At 45.3% G+C, this 26,457-nt stretch overlaps 1 protein-coding gene across 1 annotated transcript in view; it reads right to left on the bottom strand.

The window, feature by feature from the left end:
- LOC115086037 (E3 ubiquitin-protein ligase TRIM39-like) overlaps positions 1 to 26,457 on the bottom strand; it is a 58,293-nt gene that overhangs the window by 12,804 nt on the left and 19,032 nt on the right. Inside the window, exons 2-7 of the mRNA XM_029592611.1 lie at positions 13,788 to 13,883; positions 12,770 to 13,063; positions 9,860 to 9,882; positions 3,362 to 3,471; positions 1,113 to 1,118; positions 983 to 1,012 (exon numbers count right to left, since the gene is read on the bottom strand). Coding sequence (XP_029448471.1) covers positions 983 to 1,012; positions 1,113 to 1,118; positions 3,362 to 3,471; positions 9,860 to 9,882; positions 12,770 to 13,063; positions 13,788 to 13,871 — 547 coding nt within the window. The 5' untranslated portion in view covers positions 13,872 to 13,883. The remainder of the gene's footprint in view (positions 1 to 982; positions 1,013 to 1,112; positions 1,119 to 3,361; positions 3,472 to 9,859; positions 9,883 to 12,769; positions 13,064 to 13,787; positions 13,884 to 26,457) is intronic.

The following is a 26,457-nucleotide window of genomic DNA, read 5'->3' as shown; positions in this document are numbered from 1 at the left end:
ATTTAGACAAGATTATCAATTGCCTTATTTATATGCTAAAAGTTGAACTCAGTTTTGTTCTTTTACTATTTATTTAGATTAAGTGTTCTGATTTGTTCCAATATTTGTTCCATGTAAACTGCCCCCAGCAGTTTTGTTCTTTTACTATTTATTTAGATCAAGTGTTCTGATTTGTTCCATGTAAACTGCCCCCGGCAGTAGTTCTTACTGTTATCTGTAAACCGGAGTGATATGTATTGTATACAGGAACTCCCGGTATATAAAAACTATAAATAAATAAATAAGAAATTGCCATGCTGGGTCACACCAAGGGTCCATCAAGCCCAGCATCCTGTTTCCAACAGAGGCCAAAACCAGGCCACAAGAACCTGGCAAGTACCCAAACACTAAGAAGATCCCATGCTACTGATGCAATTAATAGCAGTGGCTATTCCCCAAGTATAATTGATTAATAGCCATTAATGGATTTCTCCTCCAAGAACTTATCCAAACCTTTTTTGAACCCAGCTACACTAACTGCACTAACCACATCCTCTGGCAACAAATTCCAGAGCTTTATTGTGCGTTGAGTAAAAAAGAACTTTCTCAGATTAGTTTTAAATGTGCCCCATGCTAACTTCATGGAGTGCCCCCCTAGTCCTTCTAATATTCGAAAGAGTAAATAACCTATTCACATCTACCCGTTCTAGACCTCTCATGATCTTAAACACCCCTATCATATCCCCCCTCAGTCGTCTCTTCTCCAAGCTGAACAGTCCTAACCTCTTTAGTCTTTCCTCATAGGGGAGCTGTTCCATCCCCTTTATCATTTTGGTAGCCCTTCTCTGTACCTTCTCCATCACAACTATATCTTTTTTGAGATCAGCGAGCTATAAATTATTTTTAAATAAATAAATCTGTGAACAATTAAGGGATGGATCAGCAGGTTTCATTAATAGATTGGATCATTTTGTATCATTAGATGTATACCAGATTCAGTTACCTGCATATCTGCCACGTTCCATCCACCACTCTGAATTAAAACAAAGACAAACAGAGATTAGAGGTCAGAGAAGAGCAATAAATACAATAAAATGAAGAAATATATTTATCAAACTAAGAATAATACTTACCAAGTCCTGCAGGGTGGGATTTGTTTTATATAGAGAAATAAATATAACAAACAGACAAATGTTAGCAATTTCAGTTTATAAAAATGTCCATCAAAAAACTTGTGACATTTCCTCTGTTAAAAAGTTAAAAAAAAAACTGAGCACTTTTCATGAGCTAGGATAGTATCATAAATAGATATCTATAAATATTGTAATTCTTTGTTTTCATCTTTATCTCTCAGAACAATCCAGACAATTGGGGTTTTCTCCCCTTTCAGCTAATGGCATCAAACAAGAAAAGCTTTACTGTACTGTTGGTACATAAGACAGTGTGCTACTTGCAGTCACTCAGTATTCTCTGTCTCTAGCAGAGGGAGACAGAGAAGAAAAGCTTTATTGTACTGTTGGTACATAAGACAGTGTGCTACCTGCAGTCACTCAGTATTCTCTGTCTCTAGCAGATGGAGACAGAGAAGAAAAGCTTTACTGTACTGTTGGTACATAAGACAGTGTGCTACCTGCAGTCACTCAGTATTCTCTGTCTCTAGCAGATGGAGACAGAGAAGAAAAGCTTTACTGTACTGTGGTACATAAGACAGAGTGCTACCTGCAGTCACTCAGTATTCTCTGTCTCTAGCAGAAGGAGACAGAGAAGAAAAGCTTTATTGTACTGTTGGTACATAAGACAGTGTGCTACCTGCAGTCACTCAGTATTCTCTGTCTCTAGCAGATGGAGACAGAGAAGAAAAGCTTTACTGTACTGTTGGTATATAAGACAGTGTGCTACCTGCAGTCACTCAGTATTCTCTGTCTCTAGCAGATGGAGACAGAGAAGAAAAGCTTTACTGTACTGTTGGTACATAAGACAGTGTGCTACCTGCAGTCACTCAGTATTCTCTGTCTCTAGCAGATGGAGACAGAGAAGAAAAGCTTTACTGTACTGTGGTACATAAGACAGAGTGCTACCTGCAGTCACTCAGTATTCTCTGTCTCTAGCAGATGGAGACAGAGAAGAAAAGCTTTACTGTACTGTTGGTACATAAGACAGTGTGCTACCTGCAGTCACTCAGTATTCTCTGTCTCTAGCAGATGGAGACAGAGAAGAAAAGCTTTATTGTACTGTTGGTACATAAGACAGTGTGTCACCTGCAGTCACTCAGTATTCTCTGTCTCTAGCAGATGGAGACAGAGAAGAAAAGCTTTACTGTACTGTTGGTACATAAGACAGTGTGCTACCTGCAGTCACTCAGTATTCTCTGTCTCTAGCAGATGGAGACAGAGAAGAAAAGCTTTATTGTACTGTTGGTACATAAGACAGTGTGTCACCTGCAGTCACTCAGTATTCTCTGTCTCTAGCAGATGGAGACAGAGAAGAAAAGCTTTACTGTACTGTTGGTACATAAGACAGTGTGCTACCTGCAGTCACTCAGTATTCTCTGTCTCTAGCAGATGGAGTCAGAGAAGAAAAGCTTTACTGTACGAGTGATACATAAGACAGTGTGCCAACTGTAATCACTCAGTATTCCCTGTCTCTAGCAGATGGAGTTAGAGAAGAAAAGCTTTACTGTACTGTTGGTACATAAGACAGTGTGCCACCTGCAGTCACTCAGTATTCTGTCTCTAGCAGATGGAGACAGAGAAGAAAAGCTTTACTGTACTGTTGGTACATAAGACAGTGTGCCACCTGCAGTCACTCAGTATTCTCTGTCTCTAGCAGATGGAGTCAGAGAAGAACAGCTTTACTGTACTGTTGGTACATAAGACAGTGTGCTAACTGCAGTCACTCAGTATTCTCTGTCTCTAGAAGATGCAGACTTAGAAGAAAAGCTTTACTGTACTGTTGGTACATAAGACAGTGTGCCACCTGCAGTCACTCAGTATTCTCTGTCTCTAGCAGATGGAGTCAGAGAAGACAAGCTTTACTGCACTGTTGGTACATAAGACAGTGTGCACCTGCAGTCACTCAGTATTCTCTGTCTCTAGCAGATGGAGTCAGAGAAGACAAGCTTTACTGCACTGTTGGTACATAAGACAGTGTGCACCTGCAGTCACTCAGTATTCTCTGTCTCTAGCAGATGGAGTCAGAGAAGAAAAGCTAGCTCCACTGGAGTACACTGTACTGTATTGGCCTGAGAGGAAGGAAAAGAGAACAGAAATCTCTCATCTGTACAGACAATGTATATCTTCATCTGATAAACTTCATATTGTGTTGGCAAATGATTTCATACAAAAAAATAAATCAAAAGTAAAAGAGAAAGCTTCTTCTTTACCTCCAAAGTCTGTGATCAACTTTATCAATTGCTCTTGGTGTGTCAATTGGAAATTCATTTTCAGGGCAGTAGAAACAGACTTTGGTTCTGGAAACTTCAATTTATTACACCTGCAGGTAAAAACGTCACTAGGGTTATTCTAGGAGATGTTCATCCCCAGGGTATAGATATGAGATAGATGGAGGGAATAAGATACACCTACAGGTAAGAGAATCACTAGGGTTATTCTAGGAGATGTTCATTCCCAGGGTATAGAGATAAGACAGATGGAGAGAATGAGATACACCTACAGGTAAGGGAGACTCTAGGGTTATTCTAGGAGATGTTCATTCCCAGGGTATAGAGATAAGATAGATGGAGGGAATGAGATACACCTACAGGTAAGAGAATCACTAGGATTATTCTAGGAGAAGTTCATCCCCAGGATATAGAGATGAGATAGATGGAGGGAATGAGATACACCTACAGGTAAGAGAGACACTAGGATTATTCTAGGAGATGTTCATCCCCAGGATATAGAGATGAGATAGATGGGAGGGAATGAGATACACTTACAGGTAAGAGAATCACTAGGATTATTCTAGGAGACGTTCATCCCCAGGATATAGAGATGAGATAGATGGAGGGAATGAGATACACCTACAGGTAAGAGAGACACTAGGATTATTCTAGGAGATGTTCAGACCCAGGATATAGAGATGAGATAGATGGAGGGAATGAGATACACCTACAGGTAAGAGAATCACTAGGATTATTCTAGGAGAAGTTCATCCCCAGGATATAGAGATGAGATAGATGGAGGGAATGAGATACACCTACAGGTAAGAGAGACACTAGGATTATTCTAGGAGATGTTCATGCCCAGGGTATAGAGATGAGATAGATGGAGGGAATGAGATACACCTACAGGTAAGAGAGACACTAGGATTATTCTAGGAGATGTTCATGCCCAGGGTATAGAGATGAGATAGATGGAGGGAATGAGATACACCTACAGGTAAGAGAGACACTAGGATTATTCTAGGAGATGTTCATGCCCAGGGTATAGAGATGAGATAGATGGAGAGAATGAGATACACCTACAGGTAAGAGAGACACTAGGATTATTCTAGGATAATTTCATCCCCAGGGAATAGAGATGAGATAGATGAAGGGAATGAGATACACCTACAGGTAAGGGAGACTCTAGGGTTATTCTAGGATATTTTCATCTCTAGGGTATAGAGATGAGATAGATGGAGGGAATGAGATATATATATGTGTGTGTAATGGGGCTAGATTTATGGATTGCTAACATAGGCATATATCTAGAACACCAAATTCTAAAGGCAACCTTCTGCTTATTTCTGAAGGGAAATTCCCCACCCTTAATCCTCTGCTTATCAGCACCATAATCTTAAAGCTGGGTATAATGGGTAAGAGAATCATTGGGATGGAGATAGGGGAGGTGAAGGGAGTGAGATATACCAAGATCCCTGGTTCCTCATGATTATACAGCTGCGACAAACTCTGCAAACTCTGTTCGCTATTGCAGAAGTTTTCAGTCCCTGCAGAATCACTGGAAATCATTTGTGTTTTGTGCATTCTGAACCTCCTCAGACCTCCTGCTCCTTACCTCTGGTGTCACAAACCTTTCCTCTTCACCATCGTCCCTCCTCTGCTCCAGTGTGCAGAGGTGCTGGTGCCTGTCTTTGATCCAGCTGAGGCTGCAGTGGCATGATGCACTAATTGCAGGGTGTGCGCATGCTCACCTGTGTTCATGTAACCTGCAGGTGTGCTCACCTGTGTTCATGCAACCTGCAGGTGTGCTCAGCTGTGTTCATGCAGCCTGCAGGTGTGCTCACCTGTGTTCATGTAACCTGCAGGTGTGCTCACCTGTGTTCATGCAGCCTGCAGGTGTGCTCACGTGTGCTCACCTGTGTTCATGCAGCCTGCAGGTGTGCTCACCTGTGTTCATGTAGCCTGCAGGTGTGCTCAGCTGTGTTCATGCAGCCTGCAGGTGTGCTCACCTGTGTTCATGTAACCTGCAGGTGTGCTCACCTGTGTTCATGCAGTCTGCAGGTGTGCTCACCTGTGTTCATGTAACCTGCAGGTGTGCTCAGCTGTGTTCATGTAGCCTGCAGGTGTGCTCACCTGTGTTCATGCAGTCTGCAGGTGTGCTCACCTGTGTTCATGTAGCCTGCAGGTGTGCTCAGCTGTGTTCATGCAGCCTGCAGGTGTGCTCACCTGTGTTCATGTAACCTGCAGGTGTGCTCACCTGTGTTCATGTAGCCTGCAGGTGTGCTCACCTGTGTTCATGTAGTCTGCAGGTGTGCTCACCTGTGTTCATGTAGCCTGCAGGTGTGACCTGGAGATTCCAGGAGTCTAAGTGAATTGGTGGGTCTCTGTGCAAACAGCAGAAAACTCCAGGTGCTACAGCTGAAGTGGCCTGTGTGCACCCCAGAACAAGACGTCATGTAGCATGGAAGAAGGAGGAGGAGTCACAGGAGTAGTTGCAGCATTAGGCTGTGCGATTGGAAGAAAAGAGGAGGGGGACTCCCATCAGCTACTGCAACCAAAGGAGGAGGCAACTACTGCTGTTAGGGTCAGACCTGGAGGACAGGGAATGAGTGAGGATGAAGGAGTATGCAGGAGAAAACCCCAGAACACCTTGAACAACTGGCTCTAGAGATCTGGACTAGCAGCAGTGTATCCTGGTCCTGGGGCACTTCCCTAGGAAAAGGGAATAACTATCCAGGCATTAAAAGGAAGAGGAAGCACCAGAGGAAAGAAGGAAGCCTAGAGAATGCTAGCACTGCTCAGGTTTGAACTTTGCTTAGAAACTGCTAAGGTAGAAGAACAGCTTCTATTTTGATTTTTTTCTGTCTGCAATCAATAAACGTTTATCAGAGAATTACCAGAGTCCAGCCTGGTTCTGTATTTTGGTAGCCAACTGGCCATGCACAAATACTGTGAGTTTGGGAAATTCTGCGCTAAGTTTGGCAAAGGCAGAGAACCATGCTCAAAGAGGAAAAAAGAGGCGATTTTTTTCCCTTTTCCAGTGGCTGATAGATTCACAAAAGGCTAAGGAGTGAAGCTCTGCTGGAACAAGGGACATATTTATATAATGAGTCACAGGGCAGGTTTGTTTTGATCCTGACAGAAAAGGGAAAGTTCATTGTGTGTGTTCCAGAACAGAACAGAGCCTTCCAAAAAAAACCCCAGTGTTATCAGAGCCTAGTTAGAAAATATGGAGCGAGTAAAACCCTCTGTGAAGGGAAGCATCAACTCCAGAGAGGAGTTGAAAACCTACTAGAGGTTTTGCCAGATGGAAGTAGCTATGGCCAGAGGTGAAGACATATGAAAATGTGAGAAAGAGAATGAGGGTGTGGGAGAATGAGAAGTCCAGAGTTTAAGTGAGTATGTGTGTGAGAGAGAGTGTGTATGTATGAGTGAGTACATGAGTGTGTTACAGAGTGTTTGTGTATGCACGACAATCTCAGAGTGATTGTAAATCAGAGGTTCCCAGGTATGCTGCTATGTGATCATATGGAGGTCAGGATTGGAATGGGGTGCATGAGCATGCATGTGAGAGAGAGCATATGAGTGTGTTAGAAGGAGAATGTGTGTGTGGGAGAATGAGAGGGCCAGAGTCTATGTGAGCATGTCTGTGAGAGAGCATATGAATGTGTTAGAAAGAGAATGAGTGCGTGAGAGAATGAGGTCAGAGTCTATGTGAGCACTGGTGTGTGAGAGAGACTCTGTATGTATGAGTGAGTACATGAGTGTGTTACAGAATGTTTGTGTATGCACGACAATCTCAGAGTGATTGTACATCAGAGGTTCCCAGGTCTGCTGCTGTCTGATCACATGGAGGTCAGGGAAGGGGTGGGATGTGTGAGCATGTGTGTGTGAGAGAGAGTGTGTACGTATGAGTGAGTACATGAGTGTGTTACAGAGTGTTTGTGTATGCACGACAATCTCAGAGTGATTGTAAATCAGAGGTTCCCAGGTCTGCTGCTATCTGATCACATGGAGGTCAGGAAATATGAATGGGGTGCATGAACATGCATGTGAGAGAGAGCATATGAGTGTGTTAGAAAGAGAATGTGTGTGTGGGAGAATGAGAGGCCAGAGCCTAACTGAGTATGTATGCGAGAGAGGGCATATGTTTATGTTATAAAGAAAATGTGTGTGTGAGAGAATGAGAAGGTCAGAGTCTATGTGAGCATGTGTGTGTGAGAGAGAGTGTGTATGTATGAGTGAGTACATGAGTGTGTTACAGAATGTTTGTGTATGCACGACAATCTCAGAGTGATTGTACATCAGAGGTTCCCAGGTCTGCTGCTGTCTGATCACATGGAGGTCAGGGAAGGGGTGGGATGTGTGAGCATGTGTGTGTGAGAGACTGTGTATGTATGAGTGAGTACATGAGTGTGTTACAGAATGTTTGTGTATGCACGACAATCTCAGAGTGATTGTACATCAGAGGTTCCCAGGTCTGCTGCTGTCTGATCACATGGAGGTCAGGGAAGGGGTGGGATGTGTGAGCATGTGTGTGTGAGAGAGAGTGTGTATGTATGAGTGAGTACATGAGTGTGTTACAGAGTGTTTGTGTATGCACGACAATCTCAGAGTGATTGTACATCAGAGGTTCCCAGGTCTGCTGCTATCTGATCACATGGAGGTCAGGGAGGGGGTGGGATGTGTGAGCATGTGTGTGTGAAAGAGAGTGTGTATGTATGAGTGAGTACATGAGTGTGTTACAGAGTGTTTGTGTATGCACGACAATCTCAGAGTGATTGTACATCAGAGGTTCCCAGGTCTGCTGCTATCTGATCACATGGAGGTCAGGGAGGGGGTGGGATGTGTGAGCATGTGTGTATGAGAGAATGAGAAGGTCAGAGTCTATGTGAGCATGTGTGTGTGAGAGAGAATGTGTATGTATGAGTGAGTACATGAGTGTGTTACAGAATGTTTGTGTATGCACGACAATCTCAGAGTGATTGTACATCAAAGGTTCCCAGGTCTGCTGCTATCTGATCACATGGAGGTCAGGGAGGGGGTGGGATGTGTGAGCATGTGTGTATGAGAGAATGAGAAGGTCAGAGTCTATGTGAGCATGTGTGTGTGAGAGAGAGTGTGTATGTATGAGTGAGTACATGAGTGTGTTACAGAATGTTTGTGTATGCACGACAATCTCAGAGTGATTGTACATCAGAGGTTCCCAGGTCTGCTGCTATCTGATCACATGGAGGTCAGGGAGGGGGGTGGGATGTGTGAGCATGTGTGTATGAGAAAATGAGAAGGTCAGAGTCTATGTGAGCATGTGTGTGTGTGAGAGAGAGTGTGTATGTATGAGTGAGTACATGAGTGTGTTACAGAATGTTTGTGTATGCACGACAATCTCAGAGTGATTGTACATCAGAGGTTCCCAGGTCTGCTGCTATCTGATCACATGGAGGTCAGGGAGGGGGTGGGATGTGTGAGCATGTGTGTATGAGAAAATGAGAAGGTCAGAGTCTATGTGAGCATGTGTGTGTGTGAGAGAGAGTGTGTATGTATGAGTGTATACGTTGCTATAATATAATTTAATGCAAACTTTCCCATGTTATCTCCCACCCCCTTTTAATACCTTGTTCGCATGTTTTAAACGTTCAATGTAAAGCGCCATGCCTAGCGCCAGTTTATGTTACAATGTGAACCGATATAATATCCTGGATGAATGTCGGTATATAAAAATTTTAAATAAATAAATAAATAAATAAATGAGTGAGTACATGAGTGTGTTACAGAATGTTTGTGTATGCACGACAATCTCAGAGTGATTGTACATCAGAGGTTCCCAGGTCTGCTGCTATCTGATCACATGGAGGTCAGGGAGAGGGTGGGATGTGTGAGCATGTGTGTATGAGAAAATGAGAAGGTCAGAGTCTATGTGAGCATGTGTGTGTGTGAGAGAGAGTGTGTATGTATGAGTGAGTACATGAGTGTGTTACAGAATGTTTGTGTATGCACGACAATCTCAGAGTGATTGTACATCAGAGGTTCCCAGGTCTGCTGCTGTCTGATCACATGGAGGGGATGTGTGAGCACATCCCAGCAGCTCAATCCCAGTTACTGCCAGTGCCAGACCAAAGACCAAACCCTAACATCTCCCCCTGCACTGGGGATGAGGTGGGCAGCAGCGCTGGCAGAGAAGGGGTGGAAAGAGATTCAAAGGGTAGAGGTTGGTGGAGGATGGAGAGGATATTCCTGGGAGGACAGAGAGGGAGCTGGGAATGGAGAGATGAAGTCTGATGAGGAGAGAGGGACAAGACGGATAAGGGAAAACGTTTGTGATTCTACTTTCCTCCCCTCCATTCATCAGTGCTTCTTCCCATCCATAATCCCTTCTTTCCAATCATTCCCACCTCCCTCTCCCCCATTACTAATCCCTCCCTTTCACCAATCCATGAAATCCTTTCTTGTACTCTCTGCCACCACCCACACAGAAAAAATGAGGATCATAACTTGTACCTGCTCAGAGTGTCCTTCACATCCTAGAGGAGAAAGGAGACAGAGGTTATTTCTAGTTCCTCCTTACAGATTATGAGCAGCCGTTACACACTTTAGCATCTTCCACACTCAGCTCTGTGCAATCACACAACTGCCTCTTTAAACAGAAAAGAAACTCCATCCAGTGAAACAGGATCATCCTTCCTCCTTCTCACAGGCAGGGAGCAGGTTACTGAGGGTCAGGCATTGGGAGCTCCTAATAAGAGCTGCCTGGGAAGGAACAGGAGAGAAGCTGGGACAGAGGGGTTTTCTTATGAGAGCTCCCCTGGAAGATGTAGGGAGAGAGACTGGGACAGAGGGGTTTTCTTATGAGAGCTCCCCTGGAAGATGTAAGGAGAGAGGCTGGGACTGAGGAGTTTTCTTATGAGAGCTCCCCTGGAAGATGTAAGGAGAGAGGCTGGGACTGAGGAGTTTTCTTATGAGAGCCCCCCTGGAAGATGTAAGGAGAGAGGCTGGGACTGAGAAGTTTTCTTATGAGAGCTCCTCTGGAAGATGTAAGGAGAGAGGCTGGGACTGAGGGGTTGACTTATGAGAGCTCCCCTGGAAGATGTAAGGAGAGAGGCTGGGACTGAGGGGTTTTCTTATGAGAGCTCCCCTGGAAGATGTAAGGAGAGAGGCTGGGACTGAGGGGTTTTCTTATGAGAGCTCTCCTGGAAGATGTAAGGAGAGAGGCTGGGACTGAGGGGTTTTCTTATGAGAGCTGCCATGTAAGATGTAAGGAGAGAGGCTGGGACTGAGGAGTTTTCTTATGAGAGCTCCCCTGGAAGATGTAAGGAGAGAGGCTGGGACTGAGGGGTTTTCTTATGAGAGCTCCCCTGGAAGATGTAAGGAGAGAGGCTGGGACTGAGGGGTTTTCTTATGAGAAGCTCCCCTGGAAGATGTAAGGAGAGAGGCTGGGACTGAGGGGTTGACTTATGAGAGCTCCCCTGGAAGATGTAAGGAGAGAGGCTGGGACTGAGGGGTTTTCTTATGAGAGCTCCCCTGGAAGATGTAAGGAGAGAGGCTGGGACTGAGGGGTTTTCTTATGAGAAGCTCCCTTGGAAGATGTAAGGAGAGAGGCTGGGACTGAAGGGTTATCTTATGAGAGCTCCCCTGGAAGATGTAAGGAGAGAGGCTGGGACTGAAGGGTTTTCTTACGAGAGCTCCCCTGGAAGATGTAAGGAGAGAGGCTGGGACTGAGGGGTTTTCTTATGAGAGCCCCCCTGGAAGATGTAAGGAGAGAGGCTGGGACTGAGGGGTTTTCTTACGAGAGCTCTCCTGGAAGATGTAAGGAGAGAGGCTGGGACTGAATGGTTTTCTTATGAGAGCTCCCCTGGAAGATGTAAGGAGAGAGGCTGGGACTGAGGGGTTTCCTTATGAGAGCTCCTCTGGAAGATGTAAGGAGAGAGGCTGGGACTGAGGGGTTTCCTTATGAGAGCTGCCCTGGAAGATGTAAGGAGAGAGGCTGGTTTTGATTAGTGGCAGCCGACGGCCCGAGAGTGGTAGATCACTCCCAGGACTCCGCTGGACCACCAGCGACTTTCAGTATGTCTTGGGGCGGAGTGTTGGGCAAGTCTTGGGTCAGGAGGGTGGGGGGGTTGCAATTAATTAAATTTGAAAGGTTGGGTTGGGTTTTGTTGTTTTTTATAATGTGCCCTTCCCCCCCCCCCCCCCAAAACGATAAGAAAACCACATGAAATTTCGTAGGTTTTCCTATCATTTTGTTGACACCCCCCCCCCCCCGAAACGCAACGAAATAGGAAATATCGTCTATATTTCCTTTTTTCATTGCAAACGAATGCACATCCCTAATCCCTAACCCTTTCATGTGATTTTTGTGTCTTGGTAACTTTTAGCTATTTCTCTAGGCTCATACCTCTGCAGAACACCGACCCCAAAAGTCGTATGGCCAGAAGTCTTCCTTCACTATACCTGAGGTTGAAGCGATTGAAAGGTCTCTTGAATATATAAATCCTACATGCCCCCCCGGACCAATGTTCGATTGGTCTCACTATCATGGACTGCCTGGATTCCCATATTCCAGCCCCCAGCAATAATGGCAGAACTTGGGATCATTGTTCCATGTTATGACATTTGAGATGAATAAGGCAGTGGAAGCGCTCCAATTACAGATTAATGAACTCGCTATAGTCACCAAATGCAACAGACGAGGACTTGATTATATTTTTGCTAGAGAAGCAGGATTGTGTACTTTGCTTAACAGTAGTGGATGTTGCACAATTGTCATTAACCGTTTTGACATTGTAAAGAATGCTATGGAGAAAATTGTTTCTGTTGCGCCCGTCGGTCGCAGACGGCTGCGCCCTCTCTGTCTCACCTCTTTTCTTCCTTTCTCCACTCCTCTGGGCAAGATGGCTGCCTCCGCCTCTCCTCGCTGACCTCTCCGGCGTCCCCGGGCCAGCATGGGTGATTGCGTTCGCCATTCTTCCACTGAGGTCACCCAGGGCACACGTGCACGTCGCCCCTTCTTTTGAATACGTTGTGGCGGGAACCTCGGGGGCATGCCCACTGCATGACGTCACTACCTCCGGGTACTTAGCCTCCGATCTCCAGTCCAGCTATGAGTTAGGAATGATTCCAGTCCTGCTAATTTTGCTTTGCATTCAGACACCTTCTGCTCTGAGTTCTCGCTCCTACCTACCCTCCGGGGTTACTCCATTCCAGCAAGGAAGCTCAAGGCACCCGCTCTTGCTTTGCTCCTAGCTACCCTCCGGGGTTACTCCGTTCCAGCAAGGACGCTCAAGGCACCCGCTCCTCGGGGGTCTTGCCTCGCTCCTGTCTACACTCCGGGTTACCCTGCTTCTAAGGTTTTTGCATATAATTTAAGTAAATTCCCTCCATCCTCCTTATAAATCTCGCTTTAGCTTTCACCTTCAGTAGCTCTGCGGCTGGCTGCTGACTCTTCTCCTCCACCTCCTCTAGCCGGGTCACATTTTCCTGGATTCTCTGAAGTTTCTTCTCCTCTTCCTCCTCCATCTCTGAGATCATCTGCTTGAAGGAGGAGCTTTGCTCCTCTAGTAGGGTCACATTTTCCTGGATTCTCTGTAGAATCTTCTCCTCTTCCTCCTCCAGTCTGGAGAAAAGGATCCGCTTCTCCTCGTTCAGAAGCTGCTGTAACTCCTCAAACTTGGACTCGATCTTCTGTCTCATGATCACTTTGTTACCCTGGAATAAACAAAGAGATGGAAATCTCAGTAACTCTGACCTGGCTTTCCTGCCAAGGACAGGGAGTCACAGCTGTTCCCAGAGGATCCATGGTCAGAAACGGCATCAGGGGGCTCTCAGGAGTCAATCGAAAGTTACAAAAGATTACATGAGATGAGCATTCCTGGGAACGCTCCATTTACAGTCACCCCGAGGTTTTAATTGATTAGCGGAAGCTGACGAGTGAGTGGGCAGCACGTACACAAGCTTTCGCCTAGTTTGAACCTACACTCCATATTCAGTCTTGTGCTCTCTGTCACACTCACACACACACTCATGCTCACTCACATTCCCCTCATTCTCTCACACACACGCTCACTCACTTTCCCCTCATTCTGTCACACACACACGCTCACTCACTTTCCCCTCATTCTCTCTCACACACACACACACACACACACACACGCATGCCAACTCACTCTCTCTCCCCACTTTGGATTAAACAGCAGCAGGTGCATGCAACTTATTTTTTCGGGCCGGTACGGGCCGATCAGAAGCCTCTTCCCAGTGCTCCGAGTGATAATCCGCCAGTTCTCAGCTAACGAGAACCTCGGAAACGCTTCCCAGGCCCCTCTGCAACCAGGCAGACTGAGTCCCATTATTCTCTGAGTGGTCAGGGGACCGAGGGGGTGAGGGGGAAGGTCCCCGCAGAGAGAGAGGCTGAGAGGCAGACGCAGACACTCACCCACACTTCCCCGGCTTTCCTCTCCTCACCGGATCTCAATTTCAGAAGATTTTCCAACTCCTTTCTCAGAGGCTCCAACTGCATTTCAAATCTTTTCTGTGAAGAGTAAGCATAGTTAGTTTGAATTTCCATATTATTTTTAAGATCATTTTGAGACCACGTTGTTTCGAAAAGAAACTGACCGAAACACTTTACTATCCTATCACAGCTGTCACCCTAGGGCCCTCCGGGACAACATACCGACTGGCCAATTTTTAAGATTACGTCGCCTCTGTACCTCTCGAGATGAGTTTATTGCTCAAGCTCAGACTATGTCTGCCCGGTTTCTGGATCGAGGTTATCCAGCGCGGGTAATAAAGAAGGCATTTAAGCGGGCCTTGTATACACATTGGGACTGGCTGTTTTTACCATCTCCCAGCTCAGACGACACGGCCAACAATTGTATTTTACCTTTTTCTATTGTAGGAAGTACGATTGTGAATATGATTCGGCGTCATTGGTCAGCATTAGGGTTAACAGACCTGCTTCACAGTCCCTTACGGTTCACTTTCCGGCGGGGGAGAAATCTACGGGACCGTTTGGTGCATACAGCAGCCCCCTATTTAGAGTACTTGTCTAGCATGAGGGGAATTCACAAACCATGTGGTCACTGTACCATGTGCAGCCATACGGACACTTTTTCGGACTTTTTCGGACGTGTTTTCAAACTTTACTCATATTCTGACTGCACCACAAAAGGCGTTATCTATGTCATAAAATGCCCGTGTGCTTTACTGTACATAGGTAAAACGTCCAGAATGATAAAAATAAGAATTATAGAACACTGTTCGAACATCCGGTCCCTTAGAATGGACGAGCCCCTGGTATCCCACTGGTCACAGAGCGGCCACCCCATCTCTGCTCTCTCCTTCCTAACCATCTGAGCTTTTCTGATTTCATCAACACTACGGTTAAAGAGTGCTACTACAAACTCCAAGTTCTAAAAAGGCTTCGACCCCTCCTTCATTTTCACGATTTCAGGTCAGCGTTACAATCCATCATCTTCTCAAAAATGGACTACTGTAATTCACTGCTTCACGGTCTCCCAGTCTACACCCTAAAGCCTCTTCAACTGTTACAGAACGCTACAGCAAGGTGCCTCACTAAATCCAACAAAAGAGATCATATAACACCAATTCTAAAGAAGCTCCACTGGCTCCCAGTCAAATCTCGAATCCTGTTTAAACTTCTATCAATCACCCACAAAGCCATATTCAACAACACTCCACTGGGCCTCAGAATCCCTCTTCAGCTTCACACGTCTTCCCGACCGCTAAGATTAGCACAAAGAGGAACTCTACATGCACCTCCCATGAAAACATCTTTAAGTAAAAGAGCTCTATCCACAGCAGGCCCCAAACAGTGGAATCTGCTTCCTCCGGAGCTAAGGCTGATACATTGCCCCAACACGTTCAAAAAAAGACTCAAGACATGGCTATTCGGTCAAGCATTCCCTTAACTTACTTAGTCTTCCACAGCTCCCATAGACTGTTTTCATACTGTTGACGTCCAGAACCTATGCTCATGTTTTTACTCATCAATAAGAAATTTCTCCCTCCTCCCCCCCCCCCTCCACGAACAACCTTCCTTCCCCCTCCCCCCCATTAGCAAACCTCCCTCCCCATGCGCTAGTTTCGCTCTAACAGTGCATACTGCTACTGTTCCTAGTTATGTTATGTTATATTATCCAAGTTGTTCACTCCCTTGTTCATTGTAAGACATATGTTGTCATTGTTTTCTACTTGTTATAATGTAAACCGGAGTGATAAGTAATTCTGTTACCTGAACTTCGGTATAAAAAAAGTTATAAATAAATAAATAAATAGTGTTAGAGGTGGTCCCACGCCCCCATCGGGGAGGGGACTTCCTCGGGATACTGGGTCGGAGGGAGCAACGATGGATTTTTACTCTTGATACTGTCTCTCCAAAAGGACTTAATAAAGATATTGAGTGGCACCTTTTTTACTGAGGGAGGTGATCTGGTGTTTAATGTGATCTGATTGGGTCTCGCAAGAGGTTCCCCTTCGCGCCTTTTTCTGGTTTAAATGGCTGTCATTTTTGAGGGCGCATGCGCTCCAGTGATTACTCCTATAGGTATGTGTCTGTACAATGAAATGTTTATCGTAGCCTCAGCTGTTCCACTTCTTATGCACCTTATTGTATTTCAGATTGATACTGTTACCTTGGTCCCTCCCGATGCAGCAGTCGCGAAACACGGGACCGTGTCGGGGGACTTTAAGAAATTACTGCTATTATTGATGGAGTTGCCACATGAATGTTTGATATTATTATTCTTTTGAATAAATAGAACGTTTTGAAATTCTAGTGGATGAGAGTTTTATCCTGCACTATTGTGTCTGAGTACTTGTGGATGTGCAAGGTCTATGCTTCAGTGGATTATCAGATGAGTTCTCCTTTACCCCAGATGGCCTCCCGTGCACTGATAACTTCAGGCTGGGCCACTTCAGTTGCAGTTTTATGACGTCTGCACTGCTTCTCCAGGGTCAGCAGGAGCACCTGCAGTGTCCCATATATTGGTAAAGATCTGGCACACTACAGTTGTGTGCACTGTTCTGGTTAAACTTTCTTTGTACTGGCATGCTGTCAGGACATTCAAGGGATTCAGCCCAATCCGATCAGTAGCGATTCACCTCCCTACTCCTCCCATGAGACCAGCTCCACAGCAGAAGGAGATGATGTTTGGAGAAACAAAAATGCCTGTTCCTGCTCAACCCAAAACCCTGTGGGGACATGAGTGGAGCCAGTCCATTAATCCAGGACAATCTCAGGGCATCTGTAGATCAAAGAGTTCCCAGGTATGGGGATTGAGTGTTTGTGAGTGAATGAGGATTTGAGTGAGAGAGTGAGCAGGGAGAGGAGTCTGTGAGAGGTGTGTGTGTGTGAGCGAGAGAGTGAGGATTTGAGTGAGAGAGTGAGCAGGGAGAGGAGTTTGTGAGAGGTGTGTGTGTGAGCGAGAGAGTGAGGATTTGAGTGAGAAAGTGAGCAGAGAGAGGAGTCTGTGTGAGGTGTGTGTTTGAGGGAAAGAGAGGGAGCCTGTGTGAGTGAAGGAGGGGAGGAGCGATAGAGAGCACATGTTTCTGTGTGGAAGAGTGTGAATGTGTAGAAGATCCTGTGTGTGTGAGTATGAGAGAGAGAAGAAAATGTGTGAGCACAACAATCTTCCCTCCCCACCCAACCCACTAATCCACGACAATATCAGGGCACCTGGAAATCAAAAAGTTCCCAGGTTTGGACAGCAAAGGTTTTTTTTTATCCTTGTTAGTTTTATTCAGGTGTCTGCTGTTTTCAATATATTTTTGGAATTTGTAACATGTTTTTTGAATATTTATGAGTTTTTAGATATTAGATGTCATTCTATTTGTTATATATTTTGAAATATTTTTAATAGCATTGATTTACTGTTTTTGATTATTTATATTGCTTGATGTTTTGTTAAAAATGGCAATGTTTCTGTTTTTCCATTATTCTGCTGCAAGCAGAGTTCAGTGTTGGGGTTTCCAGTTCAGTTTTTGTTTGCACATTTTTTAGTTTTACTATATTGACTGGGTAAATGTAACATCAGGACTTGCTAGAGATATAAAGTTCCTGGATGTAATAAATGATTGCTTCATGGAGCAATTGGTTCAGGAACCAACAAGAGAGGAAGCCATTTTAGATTTAATTCTTAGTGGAGCGCAAGATTTGGTGAGAGAGGTAACGGTGGTGGGGCCACTTGGCAATAGTGATCATAACATGAACAAATTTAAACTAATAACTGGAAGGGGGACAATAAGTAAATCTGCAGCTCTAACACTAAATTGTAAAAAGGGAAACTTTGATAAAATGAGGAAAATTGTAATGAATGGAGGTGGATCCTTGGGCCGACTGTTGGATGCCCAGTCGGGAGGCAGAACACGCCAGACTGAGGCCCGGACTTCACCTGGAAACCCGAGGCGCCCCCAGAGAAGCTGTTGACGCCCGAGTCGCTAGGGCTTAGGTGTCTTCGCCCTGGAAGCCCGAGGTTCCCCCAGGAGGAGCCCGTAGGAACCCGGACCGCTGGGACTTAGGAGAAGTCGGCGTAGAAGAAATCCCGGAGTGGAGCAGGAGCTGAGGTGGAACCCGGAGAAGATAGGGAGCAATCAGATCCGGCTGGCAGCTGGAGTCGAAGACGAGGGAGCGGTCCGAGGTCTAGGCGGGCAGCAGGAATCAGCACGAGTAACAGTCCGGGGTCTAGGCAGGCAGCAGGAATCAGCACGAGTAACAGTCCGGGGTCTAGGCAGGCAGCAGGAATCAGCACGAGTAAACAGTCCGGGGTCTAGGCAGGCAGCAGGAATCCAAAAACGAGTAGGCAGTCCGAAGTAAGGCACAACAGTAAGCAGGAACTCTGAAACTGAAGAGCAGGAACAAGAATACCAGGAACAGCAACTAATCCAACCAAGAGATCTCGTTGCAAGGCAATTTCTGTGGGACTGACGCCGGCTTAAATCTCCCGCGAGTGCTGACGTCACCCGGGGGGGGGCGGTTCAGCACATCCGGGTGCTGGGCCGTGAAAAGCCCGGCCCTCACGCGCGCGCGTTCCCCCGAGGGGGAGGAGTCTTCCCGCGAAGGTTGGCGGCGTCCCGCACGAGGAGAGAGGCCATCCCCACGCGGCCTGACCGACCCCGAATCCGCGGATCGCGGCAAGGCCCCGGAACCCGCAGAGGAGGTAAGGACTCGGGCGCCACCGTGGCGACCGAGACCGCAACAGAAAATAGTCAGAAAAAAACTGAAAGGTGCAGCTGCAAAGGTTAAAAGTGTTCAACAGGCTTGGACATTGTTTAAAAATACAATCCTAGAGGCGCAGTCCATATGTATTCCACACATTAAGAAAGGAGGAAGGAAGGCAAAACGATTACCGTCATGGTTTAAAGGTGAGGTGAAAGAGGCTATTTTAGACAAAAAATCATCCTTCAAAAATTGGAAGAAGGATCCATCTGAAGAAAATAGGATAAAACATAAGCATTGGCAAGTTTATCATATTGTTTACACTTCTGGTTCACTGCGTTCCTATGCCTTTTCCTTCCAGCAGTATTTACCTCCAAGTTTACCTACCTTGTTAAATGTAACTTTATTCTTCCGGTTTTTACTATTTTTTACTGTTTTTTGTTACTGTTCCCCTGTTCGATGTAAACCGATCTGATATGGTCATCCAACCATGAAGGTCGGTATAGAAAAGCGTTAAATAAATAAATAAAATAAATAAATAAGTTAAGTGTAAAACATTGACAAAACAAGTGAAGAGAGAATTTGAAATGAAGCTGGCCTTAGAGGCAAAAACTCATAATAAAAACTTTTTAAAATATATCCAAAGCAAGAAACCTGTGAGGGAGTCGGTTGGACCAGTAGATGACCGAGGGGTTAAAGGGGCTCTTAGGGAAGATAAGGCCATTGCAGAAAGACTAAATGAATTCTTTGCTTCCGTGTTTACTAGTGAGGATGTTGGGGAGATACCAGTTCCGGAGATGGTTTTCAGGGGTGATGAGTCAGACGAACTGAACGAAATCATTGTCAACCTGGAAGATGTAGTAGGCCAGATTGACAAACTAAAGAGTAGCAAGTCACCTGGACCGGATGGTATGCATCCTAGGGTACTGAAGGAACTCAAAAATGAAATTTCTGACCTATTAGTTAAAATTTGTAACCTATCATTAAAATCATCCATTGTACCTGAAGACTGGAGGGTGGCCAATGTAACCCCAATATTTAAAAAAGGCTCCAGGGGTGATCCAGGTAACTATAGACCAGTGAGCCTAACTTCAGTGCCGGGAAAAATAGTGGAAACTATCCTCAAGATCAAAATTGTAGAGCATATAGAAAGACATGATTTAATGGGACACAGTCAACATGGATTTACCCAAGGGAAGTCTTGCCTAACAAACCTGCTTCATTTTTTTGAAGGGGTTAATAAACATGTGGATAAAGGTGAACCGGTAGATGTAGTGTATTTGGATTTTCAGAAGGCGTTTGACAAAGTCCCTCATGAGAGGCTTCTACGAAAACTAAAAAGTCATAGGATAGGAGGCGATGTCCTTTCGTGGATTACAAACTGGTTAAAAGACAGGAAACAGAGAGTAGGACTAAATGGTCAATTTTCTCAGTGGAAAAGGGTAAAAAGTGGAGTGCCTCAGGGATCTGTACTTGGACCGGTGCTTTTCAATATATATATATCAATGATCTGGAAAGGAATACGACGAGTGACGTTATCAAATTTGCGGATGAATCAAAATTATTCAAAGTAGTTAAATCACAAGCAGACTGTGATACATTACAGGAGGACCTTGCAAGACTGGAAGATTGGGCATCCAAATGGCAGATGAATTTAAATGTGGACAAGTGCAAGGTGTTGCATATAGGGAAAAATAACCCTTGCTGTAGTTACACGATGTTAGGTTCCATATTAGGAGCTACCACCCAAGAAAGAGATCTAGGCGTCATAGTAGATAATACATTGAAATAGTCAGCTCAGTATACTGCAGCAGTCAAAAAAGCAAATATGATATTAGGAATTATTAGGAAGGGAATGGTTAATAGAACGGAAAATGTCATAATGCCTCTATATCGCTCCATGGTGAGACCGCACCTTGAATACTGTGTACAATTCTGGTCGCCGTATCTAAAAAAAGATATAGTTGCAATGGAAAAGTTACAGAGAAGGGCAACCAAAATGATAAAGGGGACGGAACAGCTCCCCTATGAGGAAAGGCTGAAGTGGTTAGGGCTTTTCAGCTTGGAGAAGAGACAGCTGAGGGGGGGATATAATAGAGGTCTTTAAGATCATGAGAGGTCTTGAACGAGTAGATGTGACTCGGTTATTTACACTTTCGAATAATAGAAGGACTAGGGGGCATTCCATGAAGTTAGCAAGTAGCACATTTAAGAGTAATCGGAGAAAATTCTTTTTCACTCAACGCACAATAAATCTCTGGAATTTGTTGCCAGAGAATGTGGTTAATGCAGTTAGTGTAGCTGGGTTCAAAAAGGTTTGGATAAGTTCTTGGAAGAGAAGTCCATTGACTGCTATTAATCAAGTTTACTTAGGGAATAGCCACTGCTATTAATTGCATCAGTTCACCAACTCGAGCTACAAGGGAATCCTTGTGTGGTGATAATCTTGTACGGAGGTTATCCTCATCGATCACCTCCGTACAAGATTATCACCACACAAGGATTCCCTTGTAGCTCGAGTTGGTGAATTGTTGAAGAGGGAAAGAGGTTGGTTAGCGATTAATTGCATCAGTAGCATGGGATCTTCTAGGTGTTTGGGTAATTGCCAGGTTCTTGTGGCCTGGTTTGGCCTCTGTTGGAAGCAGGATGCTGGGCTTGATGGACCCTTGGTCTGACCCAGCATGGCAATTTCTTATGTTCTTATGTTCTTATATCATCTCTTTATTCTGTATTTGCTGAGGGTCTTTCTGTGTTGTCCATGTGAGACTGAGGTGAGATAAACCTGCTATTGTGAGGTTTCTATGTGCGGATCTAAAGCAGTGTGGCTTGTTCTGTTTTCCTAACACAAGGTGTATTGGTGTTTTATGGGCTGGAGTAATATTTGCAGTGTTGCTTTTTCATAGGTAAGGTTGTTACACATATATCCATTGTATATTGTTGCATAGAGCAATTAATTTATCCCTTGTATATTGTTGCATAGAGTAATTAATTACATATATCGTTTGTATATTTGTTTTCCACATTCTGTTATTGTTCTTTGTAAGGGCTATGCCCACAAGTTATTAGTTGTATGTAAACCGATACGATGTGCGAACGGCTATCGGTATATAAGAAACCCCAAATAAATAAATAAATAAATAAATAAATAAATAAATAAATAAATACTGTTTGAGTGCTGACAGTTAGTGCTGATTTGGTGTGGGAGGTTTACTCTATTTTAATTTTAAGTCAGTTTACTCATGGATTTCTGAATGTCAAGCCTATGTTCAACTCATATTACAATAGGCCTAATACCGTGTTTCCCCGATAGTAAGACACCCCTGATAGTAAGACGTAGTGGGAATTTTAGGGGGGTCGGCTAATGTAACACATCCCCCGAAAGTAAGACGTACCTGTCATTTAAAAAAAAATTTATTTTTAAATACCTGTCGGAGGGCCGCGTGGGTCCAGGCGGCTGGCGGCGGGAGCCGGGTGGTCGCGTGTTAAATCTAGGCCGCGGGCGGGTGGGCGCTTGTTCCAGGCGGCGGCGGTGGCGGGTGGACGCGCGTTAGTTCGAGACGGCCGGCGGGCGGCGGGTGGTCGCGTGTTAAATCTAGGCCGGGTCGCACAGGCGCGCATTCATTCACTGCCGGTGGGGGCTGCCTCGGCAGCCCCCACCGGCAGTGAATGAATGCGCGCACAGGCCCACAGCGCCTGTGCGACCCCTGCGATTCGGCGCTGGGGGCTGCCGGTGGGGGCTGCGGCAGTGAATGAATTCATTCATCCAGGCGGAGGAGCCGGCTGCTTTCGCCGCTGCCGGCTGCTTTCGGCTGCCGCTGCCGGCTGCTTTCGGCGCTCAAGGCAGACCTGGATGAATGAATTCATTCACTGCCGCAGCCCCCACCGGCAGCCCCCAGCGCCGAATCGCAGGGGTCGCACAGGCACTGTGGGCCTGTGCGCGCATTCATTCACTGCCGGTGGGGGCTGCCGAGGCAGCCCCCACCGGCAGTGAATGAATGCGCGCCTGTGCGACCCGGCCTAGATTTAACACGCGACCACCCGCCGCCCGCCGGCCGTCTCGAACTAACGCGCGTCCACCCACCCCCCCGCCGCCGCCGCCACCTGGAACAAGCGCCCACCCGCCCGCGGCCTAGATTTAACACGCGACCACCCGGCTCCCGCCGCCAGCCGCCTGGACCCACGCGGCCCTCCGACAGGTATTTAAAAATAATTTTTTTTTGAACACTCAGGTTTTTTTTCCAATATAAGACATACCCTGAAAGTAAGACATAGTGGGAATTTTGGGGGTAAAAAGAAAGTAAGACGCTGTCTTATATTCGGGGAAACACGGTACCATATGGGTTCCAAGTGTCTTTTTTTGCTTTTTAGCAGGATTTTCTGGTTGACGTGCAAGATGTTTTCTGTATATTATAATTACGTGCATTGCTATAAGTGATATTTTTACCTCAGAAAGCTTTAGTTTTTCCTATGGTAGGTTCCAATATGGCCGCATGCTACATAAGAACATAAGAAAATGCCATACTGGGTCAGACCAAGGGTCCATCAAGCCCAGCATCCTGTTTCCAACAGTGGCCAATCCAGGCCATAAGAACCTGGCAAGTACCCAAACACTAAGTCTATTCCATGTTACCATTAGAGGAGTGAGCTCCGAGAAACCTTCCTATTTTTATAAAAGCTTTTTTTCTTCTCTGCATTATATGGGCAAGAGTGTTTCCCCAATATCTCGGCAACCTCTATATTCTGGTTGTCCTGATGGATGAACACTCACTTCCAGCTGGGACCCTCCATCGAGCTCTGTGGAGCAGCCATCGGGCAGTGTTCTGAATGAAGGTTCGTCATCTGCAGCCCCAGACATCAAGACCCTCGCTTTCTCCAGAGCAGGACCGTGGGCCTCCCCAGCAGCAGGGGTTATCTCCGATTAGCCTGGATGTCGGCAGCTCTTCTTGGTCACACCCAGATGACATCATGCCACCAACAGCCTTAGCAAGCAGACATGCCCCAGATGTGGAGCCAACTTCTGGAATGAATTCAGGTGGTTTGGCTTTGCGAGTGTAGGTGGCAGTGAAGTTTCATTTAGCTCTTTATCTCAAGGAACTTTACAGCCTAAAGGCAATTCCACCGGTCTTTATTAAGCCTCCCAATATAACACTTGATGGGATATGGTTGGTAAGCTTTCATGAAACTCTGCTCGTAAGTGTCCTTTCTTGTTTCTCAGCACAAAGAACTTTTGGGGGCTGTAAATTATTTGCAATTGCAAATAAACGAGGTGTCTCATCAGGTGGAACAAATCGTAACTAGGGACTTGGCCTGACCAGAGCCTGTGCGTGAGTTGTTTCCATGGGTCATTTATATTTTCAAAATAAAATGGAAAATTTAGGGAATGTTGTCTAGTGAGATAATGTTCAGCTAATAAATTCCCTGCTCCCCCACCCCCCCAAAAAATGTTCTTCTCCTATGGAGATATTGTGTAGATATATTTTTTTTTAAAATCTGAAAGTTTCTGAAAATTTGCTTCCCCCAGTCTGAAAGGCTTAGTGTTTACATGCTTTTTCTAAAGTTCCTCAGATGAAAGATACATCTCCAGCCTCTCTTGATCTATCTCATTTGTCTTCATTTTTGGAGCAACCTTCAGAGGAAGGATTGGAAACTGCCACTTTAATACTGACTTTTGCAGCTGAATCACAGTAGCAATGGATGGCTGGCACTATCTTGTGCTCCTACCATGTGACAGGGGCCGACCAATGGCACCAGTAGCCCCTGTGACATAGTAAGGGCAAAGGCTATCGGCGCCATTTTGAATACTGGCAGCCGACAGCCCGAGTGCAGGAGATCGCTCCAGGACCCCTGCTGGACCACCAGGGACTTTTGGCAAGTCTTGGGGGGGGGGGGTCAGGAGGGTGGGGGTTTATTCGTTAATGATACTTTGTATTCGTGTGGGTTTGCCATACGTTTCGCGACCCCCCACAAATACGAATATGGCATATACGTTGCGGATTGCCAATACATTGCAAACGAATACACACCCCTACTGTCTGTTACCCTAACCACTGCTTGGACTGACTCTCTTTCACTTCTGCTGGCCTACAACACCTCCTACGATGGATTTGTCTCTTTCTGGAGGCCCGTGCTTAAGTCCATCTGGCCCAAGTATCTGAAGGCTCAACTTAAGGGGAACGAGTGCTGGTAATGGTGTAGTTCTTATTGGGCCTCTGCTTCAGCCAGCTCCACCTGCTGATGGTGAGGATCTTCAGGGCTTTTCCCTGTGGGTAGCACCAACCTCTCCTTGATCCAAGGGTGTGGCCGCGTGCTGCCCCGTGGGGAGGTGAGAGCCATGGCCATGAGGTGCCCTGTGGGGAGGTGAGAGTCACGGCCGCACGCTGCCCCATGGGAAGACTGCTACCATGCTCACTATTGTGAAAGAAACCCATTGCTACAAGCTCAGAGACTCCAAGCACTCAATATTCAAGGCCATTTAGACAGATTAACTATTTCCCTTTCTTACCCAGCAAAAACGTTAGCCAGATAAGTCGGCAGGGGGAATGAAGAAAAGATGATTTATATTCAGACAACTACCAACAAGGTCTGAATTACATAGTCTGTGTAAACAAATAATTATGGGTGTAGCTTGCTTGTTACGGCGGTTACTACCCTGAATCAAGCCTGATACTTCACTTAGAATACATATCCAGCGCAGCTCACTGCTTCAATGGCAAGGGGGGTGAAGAAAAGAGGATTTGTAGTCAAACAACCAACAAGGACTGAGTTGCACAGGCAGGGTAAACAAATGGGAGTAGCTTGCTTATTAGGGCGGTTTCTACCCAAAACCAATTAGCTAGATACTTCATTTAGATGCAGCTCCAGCACTGCTCTCTATGATGGCGGGGGTGGAAGGGAAATAGAACCAAAAAGTTATTTAAAGGGACAAGAGTAACAGAAAAGTATGAAAAATAAATAAATAAATAACCGTGAAAGCTTGCTGGGTAGACTAGATGGACCGTTTGGTCTTCTTCTGCCGTCATTTCTATGTTTCTATAATGATATTAATATCAGAGTAATGTGGTCAAATGTTTTACAACCAGTTAGAATTCTTGCCGTTCCGTTCTGTAACATTAAAATCTTACAAAAGAACAACAGAGGCTAAAATTGAGCTCTAGATTAAAACCTAACAATATTTGACAGGGTATAAATAATTCTAAAATATTCTCCAGTCCACTGGAAATTAAAAAAAAAAACAATGAAAAGAGTTCTCAAAAAACTTCTTAATTCCACAAAGCTAGACAAAAATCTGAGAGAGTACTTGCAATCACTTATCATTGTGGAATATTTTGTATTCTTGTTCAGTAGCTGCATAGCTGGAGATATTATATACATTCAGTGACGAATCTGGAAAAACACATTCTCATCCACATGAAAAGAATGCTGAAAAGCATTCCCACATATAATATTTTTATCTTTGAAAAGCATTCATGGACTCAGGTATTTATGGACATTTGTAGAAAAGCCAGTTCCGACATGCCTTCAAGTAGGGAAGTGCTACCTTCTGGCTGACTCAGGTGAAAGGTTTGATGGTAGATCAGTGGACTCCTCATCAAAATGATATGAAAGGGAGTCATATGATTATTGAGATTCCCCATTTGAATCTGACAGAACTATTGGTGGCTCTTCTGATGTTGGCCTATACTTTGAGGAATTGGAAATTTGAGATCTGATAGGAGTATCCATTGTTGGTAAATCTTGCCTTGTTTGAAATGGTGGAAGGGAAGCTTGGGATGCTATATAAACAGCAAAGGATTGGAAGACAGGTGATTCCATCTGAGAAGGAATAGGAGAGCCAGGAATATTTGTGGGCAAAGTCCAGTCACATCTTCCTGACAAAATGTTGGTGCTCCATTGCAGGAAGTGTGACCATGTAGAATCTGGATCTAAG

This window comes from Rhinatrema bivittatum, chromosome 2 (assembly GCF_901001135.1).
Source record: "Rhinatrema bivittatum chromosome 2, aRhiBiv1.1, whole genome shotgun sequence".
In the NCBI taxonomy this organism is placed as follows: Eukaryota; Metazoa; Chordata; class Amphibia; order Gymnophiona; family Rhinatrematidae; genus Rhinatrema; species Rhinatrema bivittatum.
This window is presented reverse-complemented; position numbering and strand designations above follow the sequence as displayed.